At 34.1% G+C, this 18,811-nt stretch overlaps 1 protein-coding gene across 2 annotated transcripts in view; it reads right to left on the reverse strand.

The window, feature by feature from the left end:
* The window catches only part of galt (galactose-1-phosphate uridylyltransferase), a 73,302-nt gene extending 56,238 nt beyond the window's left edge, over positions 1-17,064 (reverse strand). The window contains 2 exon segments of one of the 2 annotated variants that reach the window (NM_001140448.2): positions 15,412-15,581; positions 16,575-17,026. In NM_001140448.2, coding sequence (NP_001133920.1) covers positions 15,412-15,581; positions 16,575-16,611 — 207 coding nt within the window. In that variant the 5' untranslated portion in view covers positions 16,612-17,026. 2 annotated transcript variants of the gene reach the window in all.
* Between the last annotated feature and the right edge of the window lie 1,747 nt (positions 17,065-18,811).

Genomic DNA, 18,811 nt, shown 5'->3' on the forward strand with positions numbered 1-18,811 from the left:
ATTGGCCAGTCTGAGATATGGCTTTTTCTTTGCAACTCTGAATAGAAGGCCAGCATCCCGGAGTCCCCTCTTCACTGTTGACGTTGAGACTGGTGTTTTGTGGGTACTATTTAATGAAGCTGCCAGTTGAGGACTTGTGAGGCGTCTGTTTCTCAAACTAGACACTCTAATGTACTTGTCCTCCTGATCAGTTGTGCACCGGGGCCTCCCACTCCTCTTTCTATTCTGGTTAGAGTCAGTTTGCACTGTTCTGTGAAGGGAGTAGTACACAGCATTGTACCAGATCTTCAGTTTCTTGGCAATTTTTCACATGGAATGGCCTTCATTTCTCAGAACAAGAATAGACTGATGAGTTACAGAAGAAAGTTATTTGTTTCTGGCCATTTGGAGCCTGTAATCAAACCCACAAATGCTGATGCTCCAGATACTCAACTAGTCTAAAGGCCAGGTTTATTGCTTCTTTAAATCAGCACATCAGTTTTCAGCTGTGCTAACATTATTGCAAAAGGGTTTTCTAATGATCAATTAGCCTTTTAAAATGATAAACTTGGATTAGCTAACACAACGTGCCATTGGAACACAGGAGTGATGGTTGCTGATAATGAGCCTCTGTACACCTATGTAGATATTCCATTAAAAATCAGCCATTTCCAGCTACAATAGTCATTTAGAACATTAACAATGTTTTCACTGAATTTCTGATCAATTTGATGTTGTTTTAATGAATACAAAAATGTGCTTTTCTTTCAAAAACAAGGACATTTTTAAGTGACCCCAAACGTTTGAACAGTAGTGAATATCTACTGTATCTACTTATATCTACTGTATCTACTGTATCTACCTATATCTACCTATATCTACCTATATCTACCTATATCTACCAATATCTACAGTATCTACATATATCTACTGTATCTACCTATATCTACCGTATCTACTGTATCTGCTGTATCTACATATATCTACTGTATCTACTTATATCTACCTATATGTACTTATATCTATCTATATCTACTGTATTTACTTAATCTACATCCATCTATCTATATCTACATCTATCTGTATTTACCTATATCTACCTACTTATATCTACTATATCTACCGTATCTACTATATCTACCTACTTATATCTACCTATATCTACAGTATCTATCTACTTATATCTACTATACCTACCTATATCTACCTGTAAAGACCTATATCTACTTATATCTACCTATATCTACAGTATCTATCTACCTATATCTACTATATCTACCTATATCTACCGTATCTATCAACTTATATCTATCTACTTATATCTACTGTATCTATCTACTTATATCTACTGTATCTATCTACTTATATCTACTGTATCTATCTACTTATATCTACTGTATCTATCAACTTATATCTACTGTATCTATCAACTTATATCTACTATATCTACCTATATCTACTGTATCTATCTACTTATATCTACTATATCTACCTATATCTATCTACTTATATCTACCTATATCTACCGTATCTATCTACTTATATCTACTATATCTACCTGTAAATACCTATATCTATCTATATCTACTTGTATCTACCTATATCTACTGTATCTATCTACCTATATCTACTGTATCTATCTACTTATATCTACCTGTAAATACCTATATCTATCTATATCTACTTGTATCTACCTATATCTAATGTATCTATCTACCGATATCTACCGTATCTATCTACCTATATCTACCTGTAAATACCTATATCTATATCTACATAATCTACCTATATCTACTGTATCTATCATTATCTACTGTATCTACTTATATCTACTATATCTACTTAATATCTACTGTATCTACCTAATTACTACTGTATCTAACTATATCTACTGTGTCTAACTATATCTACTGTGTCTACCAATATCTACTGTATCTACCAATATCTACTGTATCTACTTATAATCTACTGTATCTACCTATATCTACTTATTCTACCTAAATCTACTGTATCTATCTACTTATATCTACTATATCTACCTGTAAATACCTATATCTATCTATATCTACTTGTATCTACCTATATCTAATGTATCTATCTACCTATATCTACCGTATCTATCTACCTATATCTACCTGTAAATACCTATACCTATAGCTACTGTATCTACTTATATCTACTTATATCTACTTAATCTACCGCATCTACTTATATCTACTATATCTACATCTACTGTAGCTACCTATATCTACTTATATCTACTTATATCAACATGTATCTACCTATATCTACATATTTCTACTGTATCAACTTATATTTACTGTATCTACATATATCTACAGTATCTACTTATATCTACTGTATCTACATGTATTTACCAATATCTACTTATATCTACCTATATTTACTGTATCTACCTATATCTACAGAATCAACATGTATCTACCTATATCTACTTAATCTGCCTATATATACTGTATCTACTAATATCTACTTAATCTACCTATATATACTGTATCTACTGTATTTACCTATATATATCTATATCTACTGTATCTACTTAATCTACTTAATATCTACTTATATCTACCTATATCTACAGTATCTACTTATATCTATCTATATCTACCGTATCTATCTATTTATATCTACAGTATCTACCTATATCTACTGTAATTAATATATCTACCGTATCTACTGTATTTACCTATATCTATCTATATCTACTTATATCTACTTAATCTACCAATAGCTACTGTATCTACTAATATCGACTTAATCTACCTATATCTACTTATATCTACTTATGTCTACTGTATTTACCTATATCTATCTATATCTACTTATATCTACTGTACCTAATATATCTACTGTATCTAATATATCTACCGGATCTACCTATATCTACACTATCTAATATATCTACTGTAATTAATATATCTACTGAATCTACTTATATCTACTGTATCTACTTAATCTACCTATATATCTACTTATCTACTGTGTCTAACTATATATACTTATATCTACTGTATCTACCTATATCTACTGTATCTACCTATATCTACTTAATCTATTGCATCTATCTATATCTACTGCATCTACCTATATCTACTTAATCTACCTATATCTACTTAATCTACCTATATCTACTTAATCTACCTATATCTACTGTATATCTACCTATATGTACTTATATCTATCTATATCTACTGTATTTACTTAATCTACTGTATCTAATATATCTACCGGATCTACCTATATCTACCGTATCTAATATATCTACTGTATCTAATATATCTACTGTATCTAATATATCTACTGCATCTATCTATATCTACTGCATCTACCTATATCTACTTAATCTACCTATATCTACTTAATCTACCTATATCTACTATCTCTACCTCTCTACTTAATCTACCTATATCTACTTAATCTACCTATATCTACTTAATCTACCTATATCTACTTAATCTACCTATATCTACTGTATATCTACCTATATGTACTTATATCTATCTATATCTACTGTATTTACTTAATCTACTGTATCTAATATATCTACCGGATCTACCTATATCTACCGTATCTAATATATCTACTGTATCTAATATATCTACCGGATCTACCTATATCTACTGTATCTAATATATCTACTGTATCTAATATATCTACCGGATCTACCTATATCTACAGTATCTAATATATCTACTGTAATTAATATATTGACCGTATCTACTGAATCTACTTATATCTACTGTATCTACCTATATCTACTTAATCTATCTATATCTACTATCTCTACCTATCTCTACTTAATCTACCTATATCTACTGTACCTACTTAATCTACCTATATCTACTGTATCTACCAATATCTACTGTATCTACTTATATCTACCTATATGTACTGTATTTACTTAATCTACATCTATATCTATTGAATCTACATCTATCTGTATTTACCTATATCTATCTACTTATATCTACTATATCTACCGTATCTACTATATCTATCTACTTATATCTACCTATATCTACCTATATCTATCTACTTATATCTACTATATCTACCTTTATCTACCTGTAAATACCTATATCTACCTATATCTAATGTATCTACCTATATCTATCTATATCTACTTGTATCTACCTATATCTACCATATCTATCTACTTATATCTACTATATCTACCTTTATCTACCTGTAAATACCTATATCTACCTATATCTAATGTATCTACCTATATCTATCTATATCTACTTGTATCTACCTATATCTAATTATATCTACTGTATCTACTTATATCTAGTTAGTTAATCTACCTATATCTACTGTATCTACTGTACCTACCTATATCTACAGTATCTATCAACTTATATCTACTATATCTACCTATATCTACCGTATCTATCAACTTATATCTACTATATCTACCTATATCTACTGTATCTATCTACTTATATCTACTATATCTACCTATATCTACTGTATCTATCTACGTATATCTACTATATCTACCGTATCTATCAACTTATATCTACTATATCTACCTATATCTACCGTATCTATCAACTTATATCTACTATATCTACTTATATCTACTATATCTACCATATCTATCAACTTATATCTACTATATCTACCTATATCTATCTACTGTATCTACTTATATCTACCTATATCTACTGTATCTATCTACTTATATCTACTATATCTACCTATATCTACTGTATCTATCTACTTATATCTACTATATCTACCGTATCTATCAACTTATATCTACTATATCTACCTATATCTACTGTATCTATCTACTTATATCTACTATATCTATCTATATCTACTGTATCTATCTACTGTATCTACTATATCTACCTATATCTACAGTATCTATCAACTTATATCTACTATATCTACCGTATCTATCAACTTATATCTACTATATCTATCTACTTATATCTACTATATCTACCATATCTATCAACTTATATCTACTATATCTACCTACTGTATCTACTTATATCTACCTATATCTACTGTATCTATCTACTTATATCTACCTATATCTACTGTATCTATCAACTTATATCTACTATATCTACCTATATCTACTGTATCTATCTACTTATATCTACCATATCTATCTACTTATATCTACTGTATCTACTTATATCTACTGTATCTATCTACTTATATCTACTATATCTACCTATATCTACTGTATCTATCTACTTATATCTACTGTATCTACTTATATCTACCTATATCTACCGTATCTATCTACTTATATCTACTATATCTACTGTATCTATCTACTTATATCTACTATATCTACTGTATCTATCTACTTATATCTACCTACATCTAACGTATCTACCTATATCTACAGTATCTATCTACTTATATCTACTATATCTACCGTATCTATCAACTTATATCTACTATATCTACCTATATCTACTGTATCTACTTAATCTACTTATATCTACCTATATCTACCGTATCTATCAACTTATATCTACTATATCTACCTATATCTACTGTATCTATCTACTTATATCTACTATATCTACCTATATCTACTGTATCTATCTACTTATATCTACTATATCTACCTATATCTATCTACTGTATCTACTTATATCTACCTATATCTACTGTATCTATCTACTTATATCTACTATATCTATCTACGTATATCTACTATATCTACCGTATCTATCAACTTATATCTACTATATCTACCTATATCTACCGTATCTATCAACTTATATCTACTATATCTACTTATATCTACTATATCTACCATATCTATCAACTTATATCTACTATATCTACCTATATCTATCTACTGTATCTACTTATATCTACCTATATCTACTGTATCTATCTACTTATATCTACTATATCTACCTATATCTACTGTATCTATCTACTTATATCTACTATATCTACCGTATCTATCAACTTATATCTACTATATCTACCTATATCTACTGTATCTATCTACTTATATCTACTATATCTATCTATATCTACTGTATCTATCTACTGTATCTACTATATCTACCTATATCTACAGTATCTATCAACTTATATCTACTATATCTACCGTATCTATCAACTTATATCTACTATATCTATCTACTGTATCTACTTATATCTACCTATATCTACTGTATCTATCTACTTATATCTACCTATATCTACTGTATCTATCAACTTATATCTACTATATCTACCTATATCTACTGTATCTATCTACTTATATCTACCATATCTATCTACTTATATCTACTGTATCTACTTATATCTACTGTATCTATCTACTTATATCTACTATATCTACCTATATCTACTGTATCTATCTACTTATATCTACTGTATCTACTTATATCTACCTATATCTACCGTATCTATCTACTTATATCTACTATATCTACTGTATCTATCTACTTATATCTACTATATCTACTGTATCTATCTACTTATATCTACCTACATCTAACGTATCTACCTATATCTACAGTATCTATCTACTTATATCTACTATATCTACCGTATCTATCAACTTATATCTACTATATCTACCTATATCTACTGTATCTACTTAATCTACTTATATCTACCTATATCTACCGTATCTATCAACTTATATCTACTATATCTACCTATATCTACTGTATCTATCTACTTATATCTACTATATCTACCTATATCTATCTACTGTATCTACTTATATCTACCTATATCTACTGTATCTATCTACTTATATCTACCTATATCTATCTACTTATATCTACTGTATCTACTTATATCTACCTATATCTACCGTATCTATCAACTTATATCTACTATATCTACTGTATCTATCTACTTATATCTACTATATCTATCTACCTATATATACCGTATCTATCTACCTATATCTACCTGTAAATATCTATATCTACCTATATCTACTTGTATCTACCTATATCTACTTAATCTACCTATATCTACTGTATCTATCTATATCTACTGTATCTACCTATATCTACTATATCTACTTAATCTACTTAATATCTACTGTATCTACCTAATTATATATACTTATATCTACTGTATCTAACTATATCTACCTATATCTACTGTGTCTAACTATATCTACTGTATCTACCAATATCTACTGTATCTACTTATAATCTACTGTATCTACCTATATCTACTTAATCTACCTAAATCTACCTATAGCTACTGTATGAAGCTATATCAATCTATATCTACTTATATCTACTTCATCTACCTATATCAACTTAATCTACCTATAGCTACTGTATCTACTTATATCTACTTATATCTACTTTATATATACTTTATATCTACTTAATCTACCGCATCTACTTATATCTACTATATATATCAATATCTACCTATATCTACTTATATCTACTTATATCAACTGTATCTACATGTATCTACCTATATCTAAATATTTCTACTGTATCAACTTATATTTACTGTATCTACATATATCTACATGTATCTACAGTATCTACATGTATCTACTTATATCTACTGTATCTACATGTATTTACCAATATCTACTTATATCTACCTATATTTACTGTATCTACCTATATCTACAGAATCAACATGTCTCTACCTATATCTACTTAATCTGCCTATATCTACTGTATCTACTAATATCTACTTAATCTACCTAAATATACTGTATCTACTGTATTTACCTATATATATATATCTATATCGACTGTATCTACTTAATCTACTTAATATCTACTTATATCTACAGTATCTACTTATATCTATCTATATCTATATATATTTATATCTACAGTATCTACCTATATCTACTGTAATTAATATATCTACCGTATCTACTGTATTTACCTATATCTATCTATATGTACTGTATCTACATATATCTACTTAATCTACCAATAGCTACTGTATCTACTAATATCGACTTAATCTACCTATATCTACTTATATCTACTCTATTTACCTATATTTATCTATATCTACTGTATCTACTTATATCTACTTAATCTACTGTATCTAATATATCTACTGTATCTAATATATCTACCGGATCTACCTATATCTACAGTATCTAATATATCTACTGTAATTAATATATCTACCGTATCTACTGAATCTACTTATATCTACTGTATCTACTTAATCTACCTATATATCTACTTATATCTACTGTGTCTAACTATATATACTTATATCTACTGTATCTACCTATATCTACCAATATCTACTGCATCTACCTATATCTACTGTATCTACCTATATCTACATCTACTGCATCTACCTATATCTACTTAATCTACCTATATCTACCTCTCTACTTAATCTACCTATATCTACTGTATATCTACCTATATGTACTTATATCTATCTATATCTACTGTATTTACTTAATCTACTGTATCTAATATATCTACCAGATCTACCTATATCTACAGTATCTAATATAGCTACTGTATCTAATATATCTACCGGATCTACCTATATCTACTGTATCTAATATATCTACTGTATCTAATATATCTACCGGATCTACCTATATCTACAGTATCTAATATATCTACTGTAATTAATATATCGACCGTATCTACTGAATCTACTTATATCTACTGTGTCTACCTATATCTACTGTATCTACCTATATCTACTATCTCTACCTATCTCTACTTAATCTACCTAATCTACTGTATCTACCTATATCTACTTAATCTACCTATATCTACCTATCTCTACTTAATCTACCTAATCTACTTAATCTACCGTATGTACTTATATCTACCTATATGTACTTATATCTACCTATATGTACTTATATCTATCTATATCTACTGTATTTACTTAATCTACATCTATATCTACTGAATCTACATCTATCTGTATTTACCTATATCTATCTACTTATATCTACTATATCTACCGTATCTACTATATCTATCTACTTATATCTACCTATATCTACCGTATCTATCTAGTTATATCTACTATATCTACCTTTATCTACCTGTAAATACCTATATCTACCTATATCTAATGTATCTACCTATATCTATCTATATCTACTTGTATCTACCTATATCTACTTATATCTACTGTATCTATCTATATCTATTTATATCTACTTAATATGTACTTATATCTACCTATATCTACTTATATTTACTATATCTACATATATCTAATGTATCTACCTATATCTACTGTATCTACTTAATCTACCTATATCTACTGTATCTACTTATATCTACTTATATCTACCTATTTCTACTTACATCTACAGTATCTACCTACATCTACAGTATCTACCTACATCTACTGTACCTATCTATATCTACTGTACCTATCTATATCTACTGTACCTATCTATATCTACAGTACTTACTTATATCTACTGTACCTACCTATTTCTACAGTATCTACAGTACCTACCTATATCTACTCTACCTACCTATATCTACTCTACCTACTTCTACTGTATCTACCTATATCTACTGTATCTACTTAATCTACTTAATCTACCTATATCTACTGTATATATTTATATCTACTTAATATCTACTTATATCTACCTATTTCTACTTACATCTACAGTATCTACCTACATCTACTGTACCTATCTATATCTACTGTACCTATCTATATCTACTGTACCTATCTATATCTACAGTACTTACTTATATCTACTGTACCTACTTATATCTACTGTACCTACTTATATCTACTGTACCTACCTATTTCTACAGTATCTACAGTACCTACCTATATCTACTCTACCTACCTATATCTACTCTACCTACTTCTACTGTATCTACCTACATCTACAGTATCTACTGTACCTACTTATATCTACTGTATCTACAGTATCTACCTATATCTACAGTATCTACCTATATCTACTGTACCTACTTATATGTACTGTATCTACCTAAATCTAAAAGTATCTAACTATATCTACCTAACGTTGAAGTTGTAAGTTTACATACACTTAGGTTGGAGTCATTAAAACTTGTTTTTTAACAATTATAGTTTTGGCAAGACGATCAGGGCATCTACTTTGTGCATGACACAAGCAATTTTTCCAACAATTGTTTACAGACAGATTATTTCACTCATAATTCACTGTATCACAATTCCAGTGGGTCATAAGTTTACAGACACTAAGTTGACTGTGCCTTTAAACAGCTTGGAAAATTCCAGAAAATTATGTCATGGCTTTAGAAGCTTCTGATAGGCTAATTGACATCATTTGAGTCAATTGGAGGTGTACTTGTGGATGTTTTTCAAGGCCTACCTTCAAACTCAGTGCCTCTTTGCTTGACATCGTGGGAAAATCAAAAGAAATCAGCCAAGACCTCAGAAAAAAAAAAATTGTAGACCTCCACAAGTCTGGTTCATCCTTGGGAGCAATTTCCAAACGCCTGAAGATACCACGTTCATCTGTACAAACAATAGTACGCAAGTATAAACACCATGGGACCACGCAGCCGTCATACCGCTCAGGAAGGAGACGCGTTCTGTCTCCTAGAGATGAACGTACTTTGGTGCAAAAAGTGCAAATCAATTACAGAACAACAGCAAAGGACCTTGTGAAGATGCTGGAGGACACAGGCACAAACATTATCTATATCCACAGTAAAACAAGTCCTATATCGACATAACCTGAAAGGCCGCTCAGCAAGGAAGAAGCCACTGCTCCAAAACCGCCATAAAAAAGCCAGACTACGGTTTGCAACTGCACATGGGGACAAAGATCGTACATTTTGGAGAAATGTCCTCTGGTCTGATGAAACAAAAATAGAACTGTTTGGCCATAATGACGATCGTTATGTTTGGATAAAAGGGGGAGGCTTGCAAGCCGAAGAACACCATCCCAACCGTGAAGCACGGGGGTGGCAGCATCATGTTGTGGGGTGCTTTGCTGCAGGAGGGACTGGTGTACTTCACAAAATAGATGGCATCATGAGGTGGGAAAATTATGTGGATATATTGAAGCAACATCTCAAGACATCAGTCAGGAAGTTAAAAGCTTGGTCGCAAATGGGTCTTCCAAATGGACAATGACCCCAAGCATTCTTCCAAAGTTGTGACAAAATGGCTTAAGGACAACAAAGTCAAGGTATTGGAGAGGCCATCACAAAGCCCTGACCTCAATCCCATAGAAAATGTGTGGGCAGAACTGAAAAAGGGTGTGTGAGCAAAGAGGCCTTCAAACCTGACTCAGTTACACCAGCTCTGTCAGGAGGAATGGGACAAAATTCACCCAACTTATTGTGGGAAGCTTGTGGAAGGCTACCCGAAATGTCAGAAATTGTGAAAAACTGAGTTTAAATATATTTGGCTAAAGTGTATGTAAATATCCGACTTCAACTGTATCTACTGCATCTACCTAATATATCTACCTATCTAATGTATCTACCTACTGTATCTACCTATCTAATGTATCTACCTACTGTATCTACCTAACTAATGTATATCTACTGTATCTACCTATCTAATGTATCTACCTACTGTATCTACCTATCTACTGTATCTACTTACTTGATCTACCTATCTAATCTACCTACCTACCGATCTAATATATCTACCTATCTAATGTATCTAATATATCTACCTACTGTATCTACCGATCTAATATATCTACCTACCTAATGTATCTACCTATCTAATATATCTACCTACTGTATCTACCTAACTAATGTATATCTACTGTATCTACCTATCTAATGTATCTACCTACTGTATCTACCTATCTACTGTATCTACTTACTTGATCTACCTATCTAATGTATCTACCTACTGTATCTACCTATCTACTGTATCTACTTACTTGATCTACCTATCTAATCTACCTACCTACCGATCTAATATATCTACCTATCTAATGTATCTAATATATCTACCTACTGTATCTACCGATCTAATATATCTACCTACCTAATGTATCTACCTATCTAATATATCTACCTAATGTATCTACCTACTGTATCTACCTATCTAATGTATATCTACTGTATCTACCTAGCTAATATATCTACCTACTGTATCTACCTACCTACTGTATCTACCTATCTAATATATCTACCTATCTAATGTATCTACCTACTGTATCTACCTATCTAATGTATCTACCTACTGTATCTACCTAACTAATGTATATCTACTGTATCTACCTATCTAATGTATCTACCTACTGTATCTACCTATCTACTGTATCTACTTACTTGATCTACCTATCTAATCTACCTACCTACCGATCTAATATATCTACCTATCTAATGTATCTAATATATCTACCTACTGTATCTACCGATCTAATATATCTACCTACCTAATGTATCTACCTATCTAATATATCTACCTAATGTATCTACCTACTGTATCTACCTATCTAATGTATATCTACTGTATCTACCTAGCTAATATATCTACCTACTGTATCTACCTACCTACTGTATCTACTGTATCTACCTACCTACTGTATCTACCTATCTAATATATCTACCTATCTACTGCATCTACCTACTTTATCTCTACTGTATCTACCTACTGTAAATTACCTACTGTATCTACCTACTGTATCTACCTACCTATCTAATGTATCTAATATATCTACCTACTGTATCTACCTATCTAATATATCTACCTACCTAATGTATCTACCTATCTAATGTATATCTACTGTATCTACCTAGCTAATATATCTACCTACTGTATCTACCTACCTACTGTATCTACTGTATCTACCTACCTACTGTATCTACCTATCTAATATATCTACCTATCTACTGCATCTACCTACTTTATCTCTACTGTATCTACCTACTGTAAATTACCTACTGTATCTACCTACTGTATCTACCTACCTATCTAATGTATCTAATATATCTACCTACTGTATCTACCTATCTAATATATCTACCTACCTAATGTATCTACCTATCTAATGTATCTACCTACTGTATCTACCTATCTAATGTATCTACCTACTGTATCTACCTACCTACTGTATCTACCTACCTAATGTATCTACCTACTGTATCTACCTATCTACTGTATCTACCTACTTTATCTCTACCTATCTAATCTACCTACCTACCTACCTATCTAATATATCTACCCATCTACTGTATCTACCTACTGTAAATTACCTACTGTATCTACCTATCTAATGTATCTACCAATCTAATATATCTACCTACTGTATCTACCTATCTAATGTATCTACCAATCTAATATATCTACCTACTGTATCTACCTATCTAATGTATCTACCTACTGTATCTACCTATCTAATATATCTACCTATCTAATATATATACCTACTGTATCTACCTATCTAATGTATCTACCTATCTAATATATCTACCTACTTTATATCTACCTATCTACCTACTGTATCTACCTATTGTATCTTTGGGGCGGCATATAGCCTAGTGGTTAGAGCGTTGGGCCAGTAACCGAAAGGTTGCCAGATCAAATCCCCGAGCTGACAAGGTAAAAATCTGGCATTTTGCCCCTGAACAAGCCACAGTTCCTAGGCTGTCATTGTAAATAATAATTCGTTCTTAACTGACTTGCCTAGTTAAATAAAGGTTAAATAAAAATACACATAATAAAATCTATCTACTGTATTTACTATATCTACAGTGGGGGAAAAAAAGTATTTGATCCCCTGCTGATTTTGTACATTTGCCCACTGATAAAGAAAGGATCAGTCTATAATTTTAATGGTAGGTTTATGTGAACAGTGAGAGACAATAACAACAAAAAAATCCAGAAAAACGCATGTCAAACATGATATAAATTGATTTGCATTTTAATGAGGGAAATAAGTATTTGACCCCCTCTCAATCAGAAAGATTTCTGGCTCCCAGGTGTCTTTTATACAGATAACAGGCTGAGATTAGGAGCACACTCTTAAAGGGAGTGCTCCTAACCACAGCTTGTTACCTGTAAAAAAGACACCTGTCCACAGAAGCAATCAATCAGATTCCAAACTCTCCACCATGGCCAAGACCAAAGAGCTCTCCAGGGATGTCAGGGACAAGATTGTAGACCTTCACAAGGCTGGAATGTGCTACAAGTCCATCGCCAAGCAGCTTGGTGAGAAGGTGACAACAGTTGGTGCGATTATTTGCAAATGGAAGAAACACAAAAGAACTGTCAATCTCCCTCGGCCTGGGGCTCCATGCAAAATCTCACCTCGTGGAGTTGCAATGATCATGAGAACGGTGAGGAATCAGCCCAGAACTACACGGGAGGATCTTGTCAATGATCTCAAGGCAGCTGGGACCATAGTTACCAAGAAAAGAATTGGTAACACACTACACCGTGAAGGACTGAAATCCTGCAGCGCCCGCAAGGTCCCCCTGCTCAAGAATACATATACATGCCCGTCTGAAGTTTGCCAATGAACATCTGAATGATTCAGAGGACAACTGGTGAAAGTGTTGTGGTCAGATGAGACCAAAATGGAGCTCTTTGGCATCAACTCAACCCGCCGTGTTTGGAGGAGGAGGAATGCTGCCTATGACCCCAAGAACACCATCTCCACCGTCAAACATGGAGGTGGAAACATTATGCTATGGGGGTGTTTTTCTGCTAAAGGGACAGGACAACTTCACCGCATCAAAGGGACGATGGACAGAGCCATGTACCGTCAAATCTTGGGTGAGAACCTCCTTCCCTCAGCCAGGGCATTGAAAATGGGTCGTGGATGGGTATTCCAGTATGACAATGACCCAAAACACACGGCCAAGGCAACAAAGGAGTGGCTCAAGAAGAAGCACATTAAGGTCCTGGAGTGGCCTAGCCAGTCTCCAGACCTTAATCCCATAGAAAATCTGTGGAGGGAGCTGAAGGTTCGAGTTGCCAAACGTCAGTCTCGAAACCTTAATGACTTGGAGAAGATCTGCAAAGAGGAGTGGGACAAAATCCCTCCTGAGATGTGTGCAAACCTGGTGGCCAACTACAAGAAACGTCTGACCTCTGTGATTGCCAACAAGGGTTTTGCCACCAAGTACTAAGTCATGTTTTGCAGAGGGGTCAAATACTTATTTCCCACATTAAAATGCAAATCATTTTATAACATTTTTGACATGCGTTTTTCTGGATTTTTTTGTTGTTATTCTGTCTCTCACTGTTCAAATAAACCTACCATTAAAATTATAGACTGATCATTTCTTTGTCAGTGGGCAAACGTACAAAATCAGCAGGGGATCAAATACTTTTTTCCCCCCACTGTACTATATACTGTATCTATCTATCTGCTGTACTTACTGTATCTACTATATACTGTACCTATCTCTGTGTGTGTGTCCTCTCTGTTGGTGTTCCCAGGACAGAGGGGGTTGTTAGGGTTATATGGTTAGAGGTCAAGGGTCTCACCTCTCCGTTGGCCCTGGTGTTCCCAGGACAGAGGGGGTTGTTTGGGTCATGTTGAGGTACACGGTCCTCCTCTTCCTTCTCCACCTGGCCACTCCAGGGTCTCTTCATCCTGTGGGCCGACACCAGAACCCACGTGTCCCGCAGGGGGTTGTAGCGCAGGTGCTGGTGCTCTGAGACAGACAGAGAGAGAGAGACACAGAGACAAACACAGACACAGAGAGACAGAGACAGAGACAGAGAGAGAGAGAGAGAGAGAGAGAGAGAGAGGGAGGGAGAGAGAGGGAGAGAGAGAGACAGAGACAAACACAGACACAGAGAGAGAGAGACAGAGACAGACACAGAGAGTGAGAGACAGAGACAAACACAGACACAGAGACACACACAGACAGAGAGAGAGAGACACACACACAGACAGAGAGAGAGAGACACACACACAGACAGAGAGAGAGAGACACACACAGACAGAGAGAGAGAGAGAGAAACACAGACAGAGAGAGAGAGAGAGAAACACAGACACACAGAGAGAGAGAGAGACAGACAGAGAGAGACAGAGAGAGAGAGAGAGACAGAGACAAACACAGAGAGAGAGAGACACAAACACAGAGAGAGAGAGAGAGACACAGAGACAAACACAAACACAGAGAGAGAGAGAGACACAGAGACAAACACAGACACAGAGAGAGAGAGACAGAGACAAACACAGACAGAGAGTGAGAGAGAGACACAGAGACAAACACAGAGAGTGCGAGACACAGAGAGAGAGATACACACGCACACATACACACACACAGTTAGCTAATCAGGTCATCTCAAGAACTAACCCCAGATTCTATTGTAGTCCAGCCTCATGTTTTCTAATAGGTAGAGGTTCAGTCACAGGTGAAAGTTATACCAATTAAAGTGTATCTGGACTGTGCTCTATAACATGGCCTGCAGGTGGCACCAGAGATGTATCCATGTACTTTATTATGAATCTACCAAAACAGGAACTGAATCACGGGTTGTATTCTGTGGTAAGATAAACTCTTGCTGACTGAACATGTAAAGTCATTGGACTATAAAGAGTAACATTATGCTCCTTTAATCAATAACTCCTAAAATACCAAATGCACTAATAGTCTGTAGTCTCGTTTTAGTAGTGTGTTCCAGGAAAGAGATATTACCCTTTGGATCAAAGCGGAGTTCATTATTGCTGCTCATTGCGTTGGTCTATGTTGCTGTCACAACGTCGACGACGTGAAATCCACCTGTGTCCAGTACTACTTTACTAAACCTCTCTCTGTGTCAGTACCGCTGGTGGCTCGGACTGTCTTCAGTCTGACATCTATAAGATGAACCCTAACCCTGCTTTGAGTTAGTGCTGTTTGGAAACCGCTCTGCCGCTAACTACTCTCGGAATCGAACCAGCGGAGAGAATCGTAGCTGCGCAGATGAACGCAGGATTCCAGTTGTTGTCCGGATCGTAACCAAGGTTTACTAGGAGAACGATGCGGAACATTCAGATAGATATGTGTTGTTAAATATTTGTCTTGGTAGGACACAATCTTACATCTAGTGGTTTTCTGATAGCTAGAACAACACAAGTGACTTCATGTCGCCAAAAGCAAACTGAACTACAATATTGACCCTGCCACCATGCCTGCGTGACAGTTTTCACGATTCTGATTGGATAGCGTTTCAATACTCGACTCGTCAATTTCTTCCGCCCCCATTCGATCTAGGTTGGTCAGTTACTGAATGAGGATGGATATCTACTCTCATATGGGGAATTTCATGATAAGTTTAACATTCCATTAACCCTGAAATAATATGCAGATGTGTTTGATGCGATTCCAAGGGGGGTTTTATCTCTTTTAAATTCCTCTGTGGTTGATGTAAGTAACATAGATTTACATGAAAATATATTCATTGGCAATATTAACATCAAAGATAAATGAAGTAATAAACAGTTTAGGAATATGTTTTGTGATACTACAATTCCCTCAGCAAGATTATTTTGGTCAAATATCTATGGTGATATACAATTGGGGAAAGCATGGAAAATTGCTAACAAATATTGTAGCAGTGTAACAGTCCCTCTCTTCGCCCCAACCCGGGCTCGAACCAGGGACCCTCTGCACACATCAACAACAGTCACCCCACGAAGCATCGTTACCTATCGCGCCACAAAAGCCGCGGCCCTTGCAACGCAAGGGGAACAACCACTTCAAGTCTCAGAGCGAGTGACGTCACTGATTGAAACGCTATTAGCGCGCACCACCGCTAACTAACTAGCCATTTCACATCGGTTACACCACCGCTAACTAACTAGCCATTTCACATCGGTTACACCACCGTTAACTAACTAGCCATTTCACATCGGTTACACCACCGCTAACTAACTAGCCATTTCACATCGGTTACACCACCGCTAACTAACTAGCCATTTCACATCGGTTACACCACCGCTAACTAACTAGCCATTTCACATCGGTTACACCACCGCTAACTAACTAGCCATTTCACATCGGTTACACCACCGCTAACTAACTAGCCATTTCACATCAGTTACACCACCGCTAACTAACTAGCCATTTCACATCGGTTACACCACCGCTAACTAACTAGCCATTTCACATCAGTTACACCACCGCTAACTAACTAGCCATTTCACATCAGTTACACCAGTAACAAGGTAAAGGAAGTTTAATTTAAAATGTTACATAGAATTTATCCTGTGAAACATGTTCTGGAAAGATTCAAGCTGAATATTGACTATAAATGTGATTTCTGTGGAATGGAGGAGGAGACAGACCATTTTTCATGTGTTATCTGCCTGTATTTATAGTATAATGTTGGGATTGACATACATAATTTCATTACAAAAAAAATAGGACCAGTTGTACAATTTAATGGTTTTGATATAATGATTTATTTCAGAAATTCTGACATTGATAAAGATGTAGTATATTTAATTATTAGGTACATTTCATATTCACACATGCAAATAGTCTAATTCAAAACCTAACTTTTTTCACTTTATAAATGAATTTAAACAATATGTCACTACTTTAACTAACATGAAAAACAAAAAGCCAATTAAAAGTTGTTGTATTAATAATGAATATGATTTGTTTGTTTAGGATTCCTGGCCATGTAAATAGTTTGTATGTGACTATTCCTCTTCTGTTAGTTAATAAAAGTAAAGAAGAACCGTTCCAGGTTGGGGGAACAACAGAGCTGAACGTTAAGGCGCCTCCCCCATAGAGAATGATAGAGACCTGTAGTGGCTTCCGCCACAAGGCTTCCGCCAGGTCAATGGAGCCAACTGGGTGGGACTTCCAACTTCATTGGCTGGTCCCTCCTGGTGACCCGGTTGAAGTCATGTCCAATAGGGTCATCAGGAGGGATCAGCCAATCA

This window comes from Salmo salar, chromosome 13 (assembly GCF_965601325.2).
Source record: "Salmo salar chromosome 13, fSalSal1, whole genome shotgun sequence".
Classification (NCBI taxonomy): Eukaryota; Metazoa; Chordata; class Actinopteri; order Salmoniformes; family Salmonidae; genus Salmo; species Salmo salar.